The sequence below is a fragment of the Oryx dammah genome, unplaced genomic scaffold (assembly GCF_014754425.2).
Source record: "Oryx dammah isolate SB20612 unplaced genomic scaffold, SCBI_Odam_1.1 HiC_scaffold_8, whole genome shotgun sequence".
In the NCBI taxonomy this organism is placed as follows: domain Eukaryota; kingdom Metazoa; phylum Chordata; class Mammalia; order Artiodactyla; family Bovidae; genus Oryx; species Oryx dammah.
Window position 1 is genome coordinate 52563997 of NW_024070192.1, and position 18298 is coordinate 52582294.

At 44.6% G+C, this 18298-nt stretch overlaps 1 protein-coding gene across 1 annotated transcript in view; it reads left to right on the forward strand.

Annotated features, from left to right (window-relative positions):
- Positions 1 to 18298, forward strand: part of TEX14 (testis expressed 14, intercellular bridge forming factor) — an 85006-nt gene that overhangs the window by 48090 nt on the left and 18618 nt on the right. Inside the window, exons 13-20 of the mRNA XM_040244207.1 lie at positions 1511 to 2439; positions 5315 to 5421; positions 8223 to 8348; positions 8550 to 8638; positions 9484 to 9753; positions 10585 to 10685; positions 12771 to 12899; positions 14309 to 14375. Coding sequence (XP_040100141.1) covers positions 1511 to 2439; positions 5315 to 5421; positions 8223 to 8348; positions 8550 to 8638; positions 9484 to 9753; positions 10585 to 10685; positions 12771 to 12899; positions 14309 to 14375 — 1818 coding nt within the window. The remainder of the gene's footprint in view (positions 1 to 1510; positions 2440 to 5314; positions 5422 to 8222; positions 8349 to 8549; positions 8639 to 9483; positions 9754 to 10584; positions 10686 to 12770; positions 12900 to 14308; positions 14376 to 18298) is intronic.

Consider the following 18298-nt stretch of genomic DNA (forward strand, 5'->3'; position numbering starts at 1 on the left):
CGTGGGGTGGTCTCGGGAACATTCAGCAAGTGTGTAGGCAGTATTCATACCTGATGCTGACCCACTGTTCCAAGGTCCATGCTTTCATGACCCCAGTCATACTCCCTTCTGGGTCTGGCCTTGGGGTCTGTAAGAAGGCTATTATTCTAAGAAAAACATGAAAAATGTTTTTGATCATTGTTGGTACATCATCAACACAGTTTCTTGATATATGCTGTTTTTCCAGGTGTTATTTCTATGAAATTTCTCAAGGCTGTGAGTGTACATTATTAGAAATTCCCACTACAGTTCATTATAGAAAATTTAAATAATATGAAGAAGATTACTTAAGATTTTAATTTCTTAGAAATAATTTGTTAACATTTTGGTATTTCCTTCTAACTTTTTTCTTAAAGCCTTGCTACTTTTTAGTGTACTTGGAAACCTTTGAACTCAGAGCTACAAAGAACCTTGCAGTCATCTGGTTGATGCCCTCATATTCCAAATGAGAAAACTAAGGTTCAGAGAGGTGTGATTTGCTCATGATTCCAGGCTGATTACACAGTTGAAATTCAGGCATTCGGATTCTAGCCAAGCGACTATTCTCTTGATTCTTTGCGCAGGCCTGGAGGCCTCCAGAATGGCTCTCCACGGTCTCATTACTTTGACTCCTCCATCCTATTTTCTGCAAGCCATACACCATCAACCAGGGGTGGTGGGTGGTCAGTCCTGGCGTTATTTTTTAAGGTATTATTTCTCTCACAGTGCAGTGGCTTCTTGGGTAGTGTCTTGGCTCATTTTATCAGATGCTCACAAAGAGCATGACTCAAACTGACATGAATATTCAAACACTTTTTGTGTAAAGAAAGTGTGAATTTAGTCCTAAGATTCAGGGGCCTGTAATTCACTTGTCCTGATAGTTAGGCATATTTTGAACATACTATAACTTAAGCATTTTTTCCTGGGTTTGATCCTTCCCCAATTTTCATGTTTTTAAAATAATTTTATTTACCTATTATTTTTGGCTGTGCTGAGTCTTCATTGCTGGGTGGGGTTTTTCTTTAGTTGCAGTGAGTAGAGGCTACTTTCTGGTTTGCGGTGTGCAGGCTTCTCATTGTGGCGGCTTCTCTTGTTGCAGAGCTCAGGCTTTAGGGCTCATGGGCTTTCGTAGTTGCTGTTCCTGGGCTCTAGAGCACAGGCTCAGTAGTTGTGGCACACTCGCTTGGTTGCTCCTCGGCATGTGGGATCTTCCTGAATCAAAGGTAAAACTTGTGTCTCCTGAATTGGCAGGCAGATTCTTTACCGCCGAGCCACACAGGAAAGCCCTTCCCAAATTTTCTATCTCAACTCTTGTCAAAAGTTAGAAATACCTTCTCATTCTCTGTGAGTGTATCTGGCAGTCTTTGTAAGTGAAAAGTGAGTGAGAAGATAAGAAACTTCTTTCTGTGTTCTCATGCCACTGGAGCAACCAGCCGTAGGTGCTGAGCTGCTGTGGTCACTTTAATCAGCTGCATGTTGCCTTTCTTTGCAGCAGGTGGTCAGTTTCATTCCCCAAGGGGTCACTCTTCTCCCACCGGGAAAGCAACACCAGAGCCTCCTGTCCCAGATGTAAGTCCGGTGGCCCAGCAGATTCACCGCCAAGACGCTGCTTCTCCTGCCTGCTCCGTGGCGGAAGAGGCCAGGAACCCCAGCCCAGATCAGACAAGCCTCTGCAGCTTCGAAATCAGTGAAACTTACTCAGGCTGCCTGGACACAGCAGATGACCCAGAGGAGGAGCACTCAGGAACTGGCTCATCTCTTGAGGGGGCCACACCAAACCAGACAGATGAGCTGAAGTCCATGGAAGAAGAGCTGGAAAAGATGAGGAGAGAGGTGTGCTGTTTTTGCGCCGAAGATGAGAGCTCTTTGGACGCCGACACGGAGCTCTCCTGTGAGGACTGGGAGTGGCAGAATGGTGCGCTTCATTCCGCCAGCCAGCCTGAGCCAGCCCGAGGAGCCCAGGGTGCCGCGAACAACCGCTCCATGACCGAGGAGTACATCAGTAAGTGTGTGCTGAACCTGAAGATTTCGCAGACCTTAATGCACCAGAATGCCGATTTGCTGAGGATTGTTCAGCAGAAGATAGAAAACCTCGAGATGATACAGAAGGAGCAGGCGGAGCGCAGGTCTCTGTGGGCTTCTTCGAGAGAGTTTGCAGGCATCCACGACTCAACTTCAGCCCTCGGCCCCCCGGCTTCCAGCTACCTTCCTCCTGTCGTGCAGTGGCCTGGGGACCAGCGGCCGGACCCGGGGGGTAGCGGTCTGACTCTAGCAAGGTCTCCAAGGACAGTGAAAGACTTTCGAGGAGGACATTTTGGCAAGAGGTCCAAGAAAAGAAGCGACTGTGGCTGGACACCTTTAGCTTCTTTCCCCCAAGTCACTGAAAAAAGCACCGGGGATCAGCTGGAGAAGGGTTGCCAGGTGAGGCTGAGATGCGGGGCCAGGGCAGCATGTGCAGGGTCTGGAGCCGGTCTCAGCGTACCCTGACCCACTTGCAAGGGCGGTGTCAGCACCGCCAACTCCTAGCGAGTCCTCTTTGCTTTGGGAAACAAGGCTTCTAGGTTCGAATTCCAAGGTAGATACTCTTCATCTCCTATCCCGAACCCAGCTCACAGGCCCTGTCCTCTGTAAAATTCTATGAACTATGTGAAATCGCTGTTTTGTAGGTCAAAATAATCAAGTATTGACAATTTTAGATAGTTCAACTCAACAAATATGTTATCTTGGGCAGGTATTTAATCCCCATTCTGAATTGCTTATTAATTCATTCATTCACTCATTTGATAAGTATAGAGCCAGAGGCTGTTTATTAGACCCTGCGATTTGATGAATGAGCCACAAGCTCCGCTAGGAGCAGCTCAGACACCGATGGGGAACGGAAGGACTTGGTAGTCCAAGGAAATGCTTCTGAGGATGTGAGAAACCAGGGGTTGAAGAGTGGTTCCTCTGTGAGCTGCTGCTGTTTCTTCATTTTTTTTTTTGACCACACCACATGGCTTGTAGGCTCTGGGCTTCTTAAGGACAGGTCCATCCAGTAAGGCTGAGGAAATGTCCCCACACATAGAAGGGGCCTAGCAGTAGAAGGTACTCCGTAAGTGGTCATTGAGGGAATGAATGAATGGATGAATTTTAACAAGTTCACACATGCAGAGCTGGCTGCCTGTTGAATCAAAACTTTAGAGATGGATCAAGCCCATCCTTTTCCAGAGTGTGAAGCTCAAGCTCAGAGACTTGAACTTTCTGAGATCCATGGATGTGACTGAGCACAGGGTGGAGTGGGAGAGGTCAGCACCACTGGAAGGAGGATCTTATTACTGAAACTATTTAGAGTTGCTGGCTCATGGTATTAAAAAAAAAAAAAAAAAAGCAGGCTTTTAGTGAGTTTTATTATTCTTTTGAAATCCTCCACCTAAAGTGCCCCCTCTTGGCCTGCACAGGGCAGCTGACTCCCACTACCCCATCCCTTGCTGTGCCACTGACCAGCCCCAGCTGGGTTTCTGACTCCCAGTCTAGTGCTCTTGCACTGTTCCTTGCTGCATTTCAGTGAGACTTTAGTCCTCACTTAGAACATTTGGAAAAGCCTTGGCATTTGTTTTTATGTAAAGAGAAGGAAGGTGATTTTGGAGAAGGAAATGGCAACTCACTCCAGTATTCTTGCCTGGAGAATCCCATGGACAGAGGAGCCTGGTGGGCTACAGTCCATGGGGTCACAAAGAGTCGGACACAACTGAGCTACTAACACACACACACAAAGAGAAGGCACAGTGAAAGTTAGAGTTTACTAGAAGACTACTGGAAATAACTTTTATTGTATACTGTATGTTGATTACCTTTTGCTGCATAACATAAAATAACAATGTTCTATTACTTCTCATAATTCTGTGGGCCCTGGGTATGACAGGGCTAACTTGACTGATTCTTCCATTCCTTGTGACACTGGCCAGGACCAGCCCCTCAACTGCGTTCAGCTGGAGTCTGCGTTGAGCAAGAAGTTGCAGGGAGGCCTCAGTTGCCGGGCTCCCCCAGGCGGCCTCTTTCAACACTTGGCTTCTTTTGATTGACTAAGTAGTCTCATCCAAGCTTCTCTGCAGCCTGGCAGCTGGCTTCCCAAGTGAAAACTGAAGCTGCCAGGTCTCTTAAAAACTAGGACAAGATCACTTTTGCTGCTTTTCTGATGGGCACAGGAAGCCAGCATGGATTCAAGGGGAGGAAAGTAGATTCCAGCTCTCCAGTGGCAATGTGGACAAGGAGGGAAGGAATCGAAGGCAGCCATTGGAAACCATCTGCTAGTACATGTAAAGCAACTATACCATATTTTAATTGTTCTTTAAAAAGCCTACCCTGGTTTTCTAGCATAATCAAGGAATAAGGCATTTTCACTTAAGTGAAATTTTCAAACATTTGAAATTTATTCTTTTAATTTCTCCATTCTTAAATTTTTAATCATACTGAATGAAAACACTACAGACTTGCCATTATTCTAAATGCCAATTTAAATATATTCTAAATCTATTCTAGCCTTTCCTTGGTGATCATGATGATTTTTTGAACATCTGTTACTGTGATACAATGTTGCCTCTACTCAACAGCCTCTGGAACTCATACTCCACAGAAACAGTGATCATTTTTATGTGTCTCCTCACCTTTAGGTGTCTTGCTGCCATTCCCAAATCTCACATGTGTTGCTTTTATTTGCTGTAGGTTAGGAAATGCAATTAAGTTGAAATTGCAGTAAGCAGATCTCAGGTCTCTTTTTTTGGCTAAAGGGCATTGGCTTTAATTTATTTTACTTCTACTATTTTTGAAGTATTGTAGCCTTTTTTTTTTTTTGGTTGTGTTTTATTTTCATAGCACCCCTCTCCTCCCCACACCCCCAGTAGATTTAGGCAGATATTATTGTCCCTGTTTTATGGATGAGGAAACCAAAACATAAGGCTCACTTAGGTTAGCATGAGTAAAGATCAGACAAGAACCCAGGGCCTGGGGCTCCTGCCATAAAACCTGCTGCCTTAATAATCATAGAGGGGAAAGTTTGGGGACTTTTGATGTCTATTTTGTCTGCTCATTTTCCACTTGCACCCTGTTCAGACTGAAGTCCTGAGGGCCAGCGTGTCTCTGAAGAGGCCTCCAGCTAAGAGATGAGTTATTAGATGTGAAACATGCAAACTGAAATTATCTTGAGAGGTCTGGTTAGTTCTACATACTGAGCAAGAATGACTTTAAAAATAGAATGTGAGAGTGAAGGGAAGCGGGATTCCTTCATCAAAGCACTGAAACATGTCTCCTGATTTTTAAGCTGCCAACTGTTTGTGGCCCTGGAAAACAGAGCAGAGGTGAACAGTTTCAGCCCACTCACGGAGCCAAGGACAGCTTGGAAAGAGACAGGAACCAGAATACCAGCAGGTGGGTTAACATTTCATTGTTCTTTGTGTCATCATGTCTTCAGACACCCATGTGACCCTTAGGCCACTTAATGGTCTTCATGTTGCTGGTGACAAAGAGATTGTGAGCGTTGAGGAGTAGTAAGGGATGTTGGCAGGTTCTCTCCGTTGAGTGAGTGAGAAGAACAGTATAATGGAGACTCGCAGGAGACATCAGAGGTGAAGCTGCTGGCAAGTCAGCCAGACAGAACTCCTCAGTGGTCCAGAGCAGAGCACCCTGTCTTCCTGAAACTGTCTAGATCGCTTTCCTGAGAAAAGGAAGTGCCAGGCATCCCACGTGCCAGGGCTTCAGAAACCAAACTACGTGAAAATCAGTGTTGTTCAGAATAAGTGTCACTGACTCTCGGCGGGCAGGAGGAGGTAGTTGAGCAATATCATCGTTAACTTTTGGACTCTGATTTTTAGCCAGATAGATCAAATGAATTGATTTCAGCACAAATCAATTTTCCTTCAGTAGAAGGAGAGTGTATGCATATGCTGGGTTTTTAAGAACTTAGGAAAAATAAATTTTCTTTTGCATAGGAATGTTTTTCAGGACAGAGTCGTATATGAACTTAGTTTTCCTTTTCTGTGGTTAAAAGACAGCATTAATCCACAGCTTTGAAGTCCATCTTCCTGGAAAAAAAATTTTTTTATTCTTGCCCTCAGTGGTGACTGAGAATAATGACAAGAATTTGCTGTTCTCTTCATTTCAGTTAAATATGTACCAAAGGGAGAATTGAGGAATATGCCCAGGCATTTTGGATTAGTGTATTTTACCTTTACGAAGGGAATGAACTGAAGAACCACCTAATTGGCCTCAGAGAGTTTAGCACTCACGTCACTGACAGCGGCAGACAGGGCGACGGAGCAGCCGCTGGAGGACGAAGCGTGCAGCTGCCCTGCTCAGCGCCAAGGGAGAGGCTGAATGCTTTGCTGCCAACCCACCTAGGCTTTTCGTGTGCTTTTAAAATAACCTTAATTATATACATGTAGGCATTTTTGTCGGAGAAGGCAATGGCACCCCACTCCAGTACTCCTGCCTGGGAAATCCCATGGGTGGTAGGCTGCAGTCCATGGGGTCGCTAAGAGTCGGACATGACTGAGCGACTTCACTTTCACTTTTCACTTTCATGCATTGGAGAAGGAAATGGCAACCCACTCCAGTGTTCTTGCCTGGAGAATCCCAGGGACGGGGGAGCCTGGTGGGCTGCCCTCTATGGGGTCGCACAGAGTCGGAAACGACTGAAGTGACTTAGCAGCAGCAGCAGGCATTTTTGTGGGCTTCCCGGGTGATGCAGTGATAAATAATCCGCCTGCCAATGCAGGAGATGCTGGTTCGATCCCTGGTTGGAGAAGATCCCCTGGAGAAAGAAATGGCAACCCACTCCAGTATTCTTGCCTGGAGAATCCCATGGACAGAGGAGCCTGGTGGGCTATAGTCCATGGGGTCACAACGGGTCGGACGTAATTGAGCGACTAAACAAGAAGGCAATTTTGTATCCCGAGTTTTTGCTTTACATTAGAACTTCTTTATCCTTTGTTATTAAAAACATCCTGTAAACTTACTTTGAAATTATAAGTTTGAAATGGGGAAAAATTGAATTTTCCCCATTATTCTTTTCCCCCATTGTTGAATTTTAGGTTGTTTCAGTCTTTCTTTTTTCTGTTATGACTAGGGTTATAGTGACTTGTCAGTAAATTTTGTTCTGCATTTTGGGTTATGTCCTTGATAGACTCCCAGAAGCAGAGTTACAGAGGGTTTGAACACTTTAAAGATGCTTGATGCTGCTGCTGCTGCTAAGTCGCTTCAGTCGTGTCCGACTCTGTGCAACCCCACAGAGGGCAGCCCACCAGGCTCCCCCGTCCCTGGGATTCTCCAGGCAAGAACACTGGAGTGGGTTGCCATTTCCTTCTCCAATGCATGAAAGTGAAAAGTGAAAGTGACGTCGCTCAGTCATGTCCGACTCTTAGTGACCCCGTGGACTGCAGCCCACCCAGGCTCCTCCGTCCATGGGACTTTCCAGGCAAGAGTACTGGAGTGGGATGCCATTGCCTTCTCCGACAGATGCTTGATAGCTGTTGCCAAATTGTTCTTCAGAGAAGCTGATCAGACATGACGTTTCTAATTCAACAGCCTCTCTTTGCGCTCTGATACAGCAGGAGACTGGGCTGTTCTAGATAAAAGGGAATTGCTATGTATGCATAAATCACACATTTTCTTTATCTTTATCTTATTTGCCAGGTCTTAAGTTGTGCCACACGGCATCTTCTCGTTGTGGCATGTGGGATCTAGTTCCCTGACCAGGGATCAAACCTGGGCCCCTGCATTGGGAGCATGAAGACTTAGCCACTGGCTCATCAGGGAGGTCCCCTAGATGATACATTTTCAAAGAATTAGTTTGATAGATGATAAAGTGTATATAATCATGGAATATTTAGAGGAAAAAGAGACTGCTTTGTTGTGCAGACGAGGAGACCTTGGCCCAGAGAGACTGAAGTTTGCCAAAGTCAGCTAACTAGTCGCAGGACATGGTCCACAACTCAGTGAAACTAGGATGAAGCTCTCTGAATGATCTTCAGAATCCCTGGTGCCTTAAGCCCATCTTTGTAAGTGTTAGCTGTTGTGCAGGTGGGCCTGTTACCAGAGGATTCTGATCAAAGAAACTACAAGGAAACTACTGAAGCATCACCTGTGCTCTGCTCTGCTACAGGCCAAGGACCAGGGTTCTGTTTGTGAAGCTGAATTTCAAGATCATCTAACCCACTCCTTTCATTTCTTAGCCAGGGAAGGCCTAGGGAGTCCAGTCCTCAAAGCAAAACGACCCAGCTCGGTAGTGTACTCCTCACCGTGCCAAGCCACCCACAGGGACCACCCGCCTCATCCAACCCTGGCCAGGACTCTACCAGGTAGTACAGCCTTGTGGGCTGAGTGTTGAGGGGGTCTGGTGCCACCTGGTGGTGCGCAGGAGTCAGTGCAACCTCAGAATAGCTCAGAGAATAGGGACAGTCCTCTGGGTGGGCTCGTGGACTCGGGGTTGTGTCAGGAACCTGAGTAAACTGATGTGTTTGTGTTCACTTGCCCTCTTCCCCCACATATATGCAATTCAGGATCAGGATGCAGTCTGTGTCTTCTGAAAGCTATAACGCAAAGTCGAGAAATAACAAAGATGATGGAGAGATACACTTAAAATGGAAAAGTGAGTATAAAGCCATGGGTTCTGTTGGACAAAATGAAACTTAAAGTATCTTTCTAGCTTGGTTGTTATCTCAAAGTACACAGCCTGTACTGTCTTCTTTTCTTGTTAGATCATTCCATTTTAAAAGAAAGACCTTTCTGATTACAAACTGTAAAAGAGAAGTGCTTTTTTAAATCTCTGGACTATATAGGAAATCTTTCTACACTCTGTATATGTCTATATATGTATGTTTTGTAACAAATGTAGTAAAAAAATACACAGTATAGATTCTTATAATGTTGTTAAGGTAGAGAGCTTGCAGTGTGACTTTTACCTATCCTGTGGGCATGATCCTTTCATATCAGTTTAATCTTATGAGCTTAAAAGAATACAGCATCTATGTTTTTTGATAGTAATGCTAAGTGACACTGAAAAAGGATAGAAAAATTTGAGGAAAACACACATGTACATACTTCCAAAATATGAGCTCAGTCTGGTCTAGAAAGGCTATACAAACTCAAATAGAATGCCTTCCATTAGTTTCTGCAGGCTAGGGGCTTCACGTGTCATTTTCTTACAAAATCTTTGCAGCAAGAAGGTCTGTCTACAAATTTCTGTTGCCTTTTAGTCTAATTCAGCATAAAGGTCTGTAACTAACTGAAAGTCTGCCTGTCCCTCACTCTTATTAGTTCTCTCCTCTTTTCTGTTTCAAGCCAAGCAGGGCAAGCTAAGGATGATGCAGTTCTAAAAAGGGAATAATTGTGACAATATAAGCTATAAAACATTATATAACTCTTTAAGGAACGAAAGCTTTTGTTTCCAGCATTCACAGTGCTGTTTTAAATGCTGCTTTATCTTACACCCAGTGGAGGTGAAAGAAATGGCAGCAAAGGCAGCTACTGGACAGCTGACAGTACCTCCTTGGCATCCTCGGAGTGGTGTGGCTTTAGACAGTGAGGCTGAAAATGAGCCTGACCCCCTGCCGCAGCTCCCCATTAAGGTCTCCGAGCATGTGGATTGGCGGCAAGCTGCAGAGTATCTCAAGAAAAGCGATGAGCCAGGAGGAAATGACAAGTGTGGCCAAACAGACAGCAGTGACCAGCATGGCAGACAGTCAGGACCTCAGCGTTCCACCAGTAAGTTCAGATGGAGGAATTGGGGTAGGTGAGCTCTATCAAGTTGTCAGCTCTCAGCAATAAGTAAACCTCCTAGAATATTTCCTTTCGCTTCTCTCCTTTCCTGTCTATCTGAGGATCCTGAATTCCAGGCGAAAGCAGCACACCCATCTAATCCCACTGTCCTTCGGACAGGTGAAAAAGTCCAGAGACTTGCAAGTTTTTCTATTACTGGAGCAGATTCCTTTGTCCAAAGGAAGTAAATAGTCTCCATGCGCTGACCCTGCTCCTGGATCTAACCTGGCAAAGAATTGAACCTCTTACCAGAGGGCATTGGTGGCAGGCCAGCCCCTACTGCCCACTTCTTTGCATTCCATTTTAGGTCAGAAAAATTCTACCGTCTATCAGAGGGTCTATGCCTGAGGAACCTAGAGACAAATGATGTTTACTGCCATCACTTTTATAGATTTGTGGGTGAAAGCTGCATGCTGTGTCTTTCCACCTGGTAATTTGCTTGCAGTCAGGACATGGGATATCATTTCACAGTTGTTTGAAAATCCAGGAAAGGTATATCTAAAATTATTCATCTTAGATAGAAAAATATACTGGTTTGGATTCTTTTGATATTTAAAATCTGTTCCTTGTCAAGCATCACTCTTGAACGGGTGGGTGAAAGGGAGAATGATTCACGGCTGCATGCTAGAGCCAGGCTAACCTACCAGTCTCCACTCTCTGGACAGAAGCTGACATGACACATAGCTGCATTCGGCAGAAAATGCATACATATCTTCCTTTGCCCCTTCATGTCATTTAAAAATTACTGAATGACAATTATTGTGTTATAATCGTTAGGTATCAGGCACCTGCCCCCCAGAAAAGATGAGCAGCCAGAGCACAGTGAAGTCTTTCAAGCAAATTCGGATGCATCTGTGGCTGTTGAGAAGTCTTACAGCGTAAGTCATACAGCTGGAGAGCCAACTCAAACCCAAAGACCTAGTAGGGTAAAACTGAGTTGTTACATATTATGACGTTGAAATATGTAGCTCTTTTCTTGTTGGAGCCTGTGCCCTCCTGTCTCTGACATGAATGAAGAAGTCTCTCCTCCCTGTCTAATACTTTCTGAATTAGTTCAGCTCAAAGCACTGTGAATATTGGAGCTTGGGGAAAACAGTGTTAGATTCAGCTCTGACTCTTGAGCTTTCTGTCTGTGTGCGTGCTCAGTAACTCAGTCGTGTCTAATTCTTTGCAACTCCATGGCCTGTAGCCCACCAGGCTCTTCTGTCCATGGGATTTCCCAGGCAAGAGTACTGGAGTGGGTTGCCATTTCCTTCTCCAGAGGATCTTCCTGACCCAGGGATCTAGCCCACGTCTCTTGTGTCTCCTGCATTGTCAGACGGATTCTTTACTGCTATACCACCTGAGAAGCCCAAGCTTTCTGTCTAACTGTGTAGAAAAGACCACCTCGTAAAGCTCAGTGTGAGGTCAGTTACCAAAGTTCATGACTGAAGTCAGATTGAAGTAGGAAAAGCAGGGCCAGGGTTGCAATGAGAGTACCTTCGCCTGGAATGTCATCTAAGACCAAAATTCAGCTCTCAGCTCAGTGGAAGGAATGTGTTCATGACTGAAATCTATGCCTCAGCAAGATCTCTAGGATTCAGTCATTTCCCAGCATTTGCACTGGGGTTACAGCCTTGCTTCATGGATTTAATTCATTCTTCAAGTGTGCAATTGGGCCATGGTCCAGCCAGCATAAGGAGCCAAAATTTGTAATCACCATTGACATGGAAGAATATAAACAAAAATTGAGAATAAACAATGTAGAAAGCCAATTGTGATAACATTTGAGGCTTTTCAAAGAATATACCTTTGTATTTTAATCAGTACACAGACCACTCACAGGCCAGCTTATTCTTCCTCTCCCGTGAGGCCTGGGAGGATGCACCACGTTAAGCATACTGGCTTGGCTGGAGAAGCAGGTCTGTCAGGGAAGTGGGGAAGGTGTGGGAGGCCAGGCTTGTCTGAGAAGTTTCAATTTGATATGAGAGGTTAAGGAAAGCAGCTGCTAAGTGCACAGAAGAGGAAGTGTGGCAAAGGCAGTGTCCAGGGAAATAAACCACAAAACCTCTTCAAAGAGATGATTGAAGGTAAGGAAAGGAGCCAGCTGTCTGGCCACGTGGTGATGAGGGACTGGATGTAGAGAAGTAGCAGAAAAGGAAGGAGTAGAGCAGTGATGCTGATGAAATAACTTGCTTTTAATTAATTTATTTATTTGGCTGTGCTGGGTCTTAGTTGCAGCATGTGGGATCTAGTTCCCTGCCCAGGGATAGAACCCAGGCCCCCTGCATTGGGAGTGTTTAGCCACTGGATCACCAGAGAAATCCCAGTGACTTACTTTAAATTATTTCATTTTTTACATAGTTCTCCCTTTTTTCTAAATTAAAAAAATTTTTTTGGCTGCATGGCTGTGGGATTTTAATTCCCCAGCCAGGGATCAAACATACACTGCCTGCAGTGGAAGCATGGAATCTTATCTGCTGCGCCACCAGGGAAATCCCTGTTTTATTGTTGAGATTGCATTGCTATTTTTAAAATCATGCTCCTTCTCTTGCCTTTAAATGGGAATACCTGAAGGAGTCCCAGGTCTGAGCAGCCTCAGCCTAGAGTTGACTCCAGCACATGGACTGTGTCTGTGCCTGTGGGGAGCAGGGTGTTTAAATTCAGTCTCCAGCTTGAGTTGTCTAGGGCCTTTCTTCTTCCTGTGAATTTCAGAGCAAAAAGGTTGTCCAGCCTCCCCTACTTCCATTGTGCAGGTAAGGATGTTGAGATTCAGGACCGTGATTTGTCACACTTGCTCTGGGGTTCATGACTGGCTGTGCAGAAGGAGGGCAGAGGTGCGCACATGGCGGGAGGGGCTTTGAGAGCATCAGCCCGACTGCAGGGTGATTTTAGATGCCCTGTTACTAACACTGCAGCCAGCTCTAAAGGGATTTGTTTACAATAAACACCAACTGAAAAGTGATTTCCTACATTGTTAATAGGATCAGTCTGCACAATCAGCTTGTTCACCAGAGTCTTCTGAAGACACTGAAGACATGACAGATGAATTTTTAACTCCAGACCATGAATATTTTTACGCCTCAATTGCTCAAGAAAATTTGGCTCTAGAGGTAAAAATTTACAAAGTTCAGGATAGTACATCTCCAGCTTCCTCTGTTGCTTTATTCCTTTAAAATTATTTTTATTAAGAAAAATAGCTTATCCATAAAAGTATATCATGTCAATTTATCAGTGTTTTCGTATGTTTTGAAAAAAACGTGTGAAAAATTAGATTTTTCATGATGAAGTTCTTACCACAGAATTGTGGTTCCAGCATTTGTGCAGCACTTTGTACTTCTTTTTCAAAACCCATTCCTTCTTGTTGCTTAATTTATAGTCCTTTCTTGAGGGGAGAGAAGGCAGCCTGCTGTTACTGCTCTGTGTGAAGAAGCACTGGTGACAGCAGCCTAGGGAGTTAGCCCAGGACTGACAGGCTTTAGTGGTGGGAGAGCCAGCAATAGTGGCACGGGGTCCTCAGAGAATGTGAGGCTGTCCAGTACCTGGGCCTTTCTCTGGGACGTGCCTGGCTTTTGCAAGAACCTGTTTGTGCAGAGAGTATTTTCATTTATAAAATGAAAATCTTAGGAGTCTTTTATTTACTCTTGTAATTTTTACCTCTTCTCTCCCCTAACCTGCCACCTCTGGGGGCCCTTTTACCAATATGGAAGGTAGAGTGGAGGAAAGAGAGATTGTACATGCCAATCACCACATATGACTGATGGGAAGAATTTAGTGATGCATCAAAAAGCATAGTTCTCCCTTGTCGGCACTTCTGAAAACTCAGTTAGAGCAGTTTTCCATAATCAGTCCTTCGAACATTCTTGATATTACTGTGGACTGGGACATTAAGAAAATGGTTAATAAAAATATAAAGTTTATATACGTATATATGTACACACATGTAATGTGTACATGTATATAAAAAGGGTAACAGGGAAAAGTACACACATCTTTAGGGTACAGATCATGAACTTTTACATGCTGAACACACTCATGGAGCCAGCACCCAAATCAAGAAATAGAACATTCCTGATCCCCTGGAAGGGGATCCTTGTGTTTCCTCCTACCCACTGCCTCTCCTCAAAGGAACCAATGTTCTGACTTCTCACCCCATAGAGTAGCTTTAGAGCCTGGGCCATCTTTCCTACCTTTTTTGGCTTTTCTAGTAAGGCTCCCAGGGATTAAAACATCTTTGTTGGATGGTTGGAGTGAGGAGAGGGGATAATTATATAAAGAAGGGAAGAATAATCCAATCCCACCTCACAGTGGGAGGTGGAGGAGGGCTTGTTGTTGAGGATGAACATATAGTACAGATAAGTTCTTAATGTTTGTGAAGAAGGTTTGTTCTTTTTCTATAAAAGATGCAGGAACTTCTAAAGATTTTCAAAGTTTAAGAACATCAAGAAATCCTCTCCCCATCTTTTGATGACGTATCTTCCTCTAGTGAACTTCCTTTCTTTGCTCTTTCTTTCTTTTATAGACCTCAAGTCCCATTGATGAAGACTTTGAAGGAATACAACATGCTTGTGCCCGACCTCAAGCCTCTGGTAATATACCCTGAGGGCAGATTCCTTTGAGAATCCCTCCTGTTCACTTTCTGTCTGTCAGATCACACATGTTTAGAGCTGGAAAGGTCCTTAGAGATAACCTTCCAGGCCTTTCATTTCACAGAAAAGAAAACTTAGGCTCAGTGATTTCCCCTCTTTAGAATGAATTCCCAGCTGCTCACTAGCCTCATGGCATCCATACATCATGTTATTTGTATACTTCCCCTTGCATTCTTTTCTTTTTAACTTTGCTATTTATTTATTTATAAATATTTGTGTGTGTATTTATTTGGCTGTGCCAGGTCTTAGTTGCGGCACATAGGATCTTTAGTTGCTGATTTGAACTCTTTAGTCGCGGAATGTGGGATCCAATTCCTTGACCAGGGATGGAACCCAGGCCCCCTGCCTTAGGATTGTGGAGTCTTAACCGCTGGACCACCAGGGAAGTCCCCCCACCTTGCATTCATATAGCATATGTTACAGCAGTTGCTTCTTTTCTTTTCCCCTGTAGTCTCTTTCCCTAGATTTCAGGCTCTTTTGTGGCACATAGCAGGTTTTGAGTTGTCTGGGCTGAGCTGCCCTGATGGACCGGCCTGGGCCTCACAGCTGGTTATTGACACGGTGACAACAGTACTAGGTTTCTACGTCCTTCTCTACTGCAGAAGACTGAGTTTTACCATCATTTTCCTTTGCTTGCATGACATCTTAGCAAAGGGTTAATAATAGCCAATATGACATTGTGCCCTTTCTGGGCGTTGGGTTCTGTATAACTTAGCAATGGCTTCCTGTTACATGGGAAGTTAACCTTGGATCAACAGCTGGGGTATGGCACAAGACGAGACATAAATGGACCACAGGTACTGATATAGACATTTCAAGAATTGTGCACTTTTGCTCTTTTAAGGCGTGTAACCATCTGTTTTTAAAACCAGGGTTATCCATCTGGTGAACCACACAGCTCAGTCCACGGTCACGTCTCCACTGTCTGAACCCAGGCTGGGCAGGTTTAGGTTCGGAACGTACTCCCTTCCTCCTGTTGCATACTCCAGCTTGTGTCTCTAACCTGATTCAGGCCACCTTCACAGTTGCAAGCGTTTTAAGAAGCTGTAAGCATTCAGATGAATAGTTAAGTTCTCAGGAAGATGTGTATGTGAGGTTCCCACACCTGGGCCTCTGGCCCCTCAGTTCTTTCTGTGGAGCCTCTGCCCATGATCACTCACTCTCTGTGTGAGCCTGACCTGTGCGTGGCCACTTCACTTGCGTTTGAAAGAGGGTTGAGTAGGAGAGAGAAATTACGGGGCAGGCAGGTCAGAAAACCATGGTTAGTTGGCTGTGAACATCTGAAGTACATTAGAAGCCTCTCATTTCTACCCCTTTTCCTCCTTTTAGCCCTTTTCTTCCCGCTTTCCCACCATGGCTCTGATATATATCCTTTCCATACCAGGCAGTACAACAGGGGTAAAGTTGGATACACGCTGGGTTCCATGCTCAGTTCTGCTGCTGATTTTTTTTCTGCATGACCTTTGGCATCTTGGGCATGTCACTCCACCCCAGGGCCCCTCCTTTCCTTCTTATGAAATAAAGGAGAGAGTTAGACTCTCAAATCTCTAACTTCCCCTCCAGCTCTGCACTGTGCTTATTAGGAATTCATTTATGCTATCTAGGGCATTTGAAGAGAGTAGCAAGAAGGAGAACTGTGATGCTTCTCCACTGGTGGGGTTTCAGTGTCTTCAGTTCGATTTAGTTCAGTCACTCAGTCATGTCTGACTCTTTGCGACTCCATGGACTGCAGCACGCCAGGCCTCCCTGTCCATCACCAACTCCTGGAGCTTGCTCAGACTCATGTCCATCGAGTTGGTGATGCCATCCAACCATCTCATCCTCTGTCATCCCCCTTTCCACCGTCCTTCAGTCTTTCCCAGCATCAGGGTCTGTTCTAGTGAGTCAGCTCTTCGTATCAGGTGGCCAAAGAATTAGAGTTTCAGCCTCAGCATCAGTCCTTCCAATGAATATTCAGGAATGATTTCCTTTAGGATTGACTGGTTGCACTTCCTTGCTCACCAAGGGACTCTCAAGAGTCTCCTCCAACACCACAGTTCAAAAGCATCAATTCTTTGGTGCTCAGCTTTCTTTATAGTCCAACTTTCACATCCATACACGACTACTGGACTATTGGAAAAACCATAGCTTTGACTAGATTGACCTTTGTCGGCAAAGTAATGTCTCTGCTTTTTAATATGCTGTCTAGGTTGGTCATAACTTTTCTTCCAGGAAGCAAGCATCTTTTAATTTCATGACTGCAGCACCATCTGCAGTGATTTGGGGCCCCCCCAAAGTAAAGTCTGTCACTGTTCCCACTGTTTCCCCATCTATTTGCCATGAAGTGATAGGACCAGGTGCCATAATCTTAGTTTTCTGAATGTTGAGTTTTAAGCCAACGTTTTCACTCTCCTCTCTCACTTTCATCAAGAGGCTTTTTAGTTCTTCGCTTTCTGCCATAAGGGTGGTGTCATCTGCATATCTGAGGTTATTGATATTTCTCCCAGCAATCTTGATTCCAGCTTGTGCTTCATCCAGTCCGGCATTTCACATGATGTACTCTGCATAGAAGTTAAATAAGCAGGGTGACAATATACAGCCTTGACGTACTCCTTTCCCGATTTGGAACCAGTCTGTTGTTCCACGTCTGGTACTAACTGTTGCTTCTTGACCTGCATACAGATTTCTCAGGAGGCAGGTCAGGTGGTCTGGTATTCCCATCTCTTTCAGAATTTTCCGCAGTTTATTGTGATCCACACAGTCAAAGGCTTTGGCGTAGTCAATAAAGCAGGAATAGATGTTTTTCTGGAACTCTCTTACTTTTTCAATGATCCATCAGATGTTGGCAATTTGATCTCTGGTTCCTCTGCCTTTTCTAAATCCAGCTTGAACATCTGAAAGTTGATGGTTCACGTATTGCTGAAGCCTGGCTTGGAGCATTACTTTGCTAGTGTGAGGTGAGTGCAGTTGTGCGGTAGTTTGAGCATTCTTTGGGATTGGAATGAAAACTGACCTTTTCCTGTCCTGTGGCCACTGTTGAATTTTCCAAATTTGCTGGCATATTGAGTGTAGCATTTTCATAGCATCATCTTATAGGATTTGAAATAGCTCAACTGGAATTCCATCACCTTCCCTAGCTTTGTGCGTAGTGATGCTTCCTAAGACCCACTTGATTGCACATTCCATGATGTCTGGCTCTAGGTGAATGATTGCACCATCGTGACTATCTGGGTTGTGGAGATCTTTTTTGTACAGCTTTTGGTGTATTCTTGCCACCTCTTCTTAATGTCTTCTGCTTCTGTTAGGCCCATACCATTTCTGTCCTTCACTGTGTTCATCTTTGCATGAAATGTTCCCTTGGTGTCTCTAATTTACTTGAAGAGATCTCTAGTCTTTCCTGTTCTGTTGTTTTCCTCTATTTCTTTGCATTGATCGCTGAGGAAGGCTTTTTTATCTCTCCTTGCTATTCTTTGGAACTCTGCGTTCAAATGGTTTTATCAGTGTCTTGGCTTTTGCTAAAGGTGGTACTTTTATAGTGGGCCTGCCACTGCCTACCAGGCCACCTTCTGGACCTAAAGAATGGCAGGGGGATCGTGAGCATTTGCCAGTAGGGCAGGCTAGTCTGTGTGTCCACTTCTCCATAAACCAGAGCTGTATAATGTGGGAAGGAAAATTGGATTCTGGTCCTGTGTGCCCAGAGGCCTACAAAGTATCTTCCTGAGAATTGGGGAGGACTTGAGATGCTTGAGGCCAACGAGAACAGAAGACAGTTGAATTAGCTCATTAGTACTCAAGACCCCACCCCCAGTCTTTAAGTGGTGTTTGGTGGCCAAGAGACACAGTTAGCATCCTGGGAATGCCCAGCTAATGGTCTTTTCTGCTTG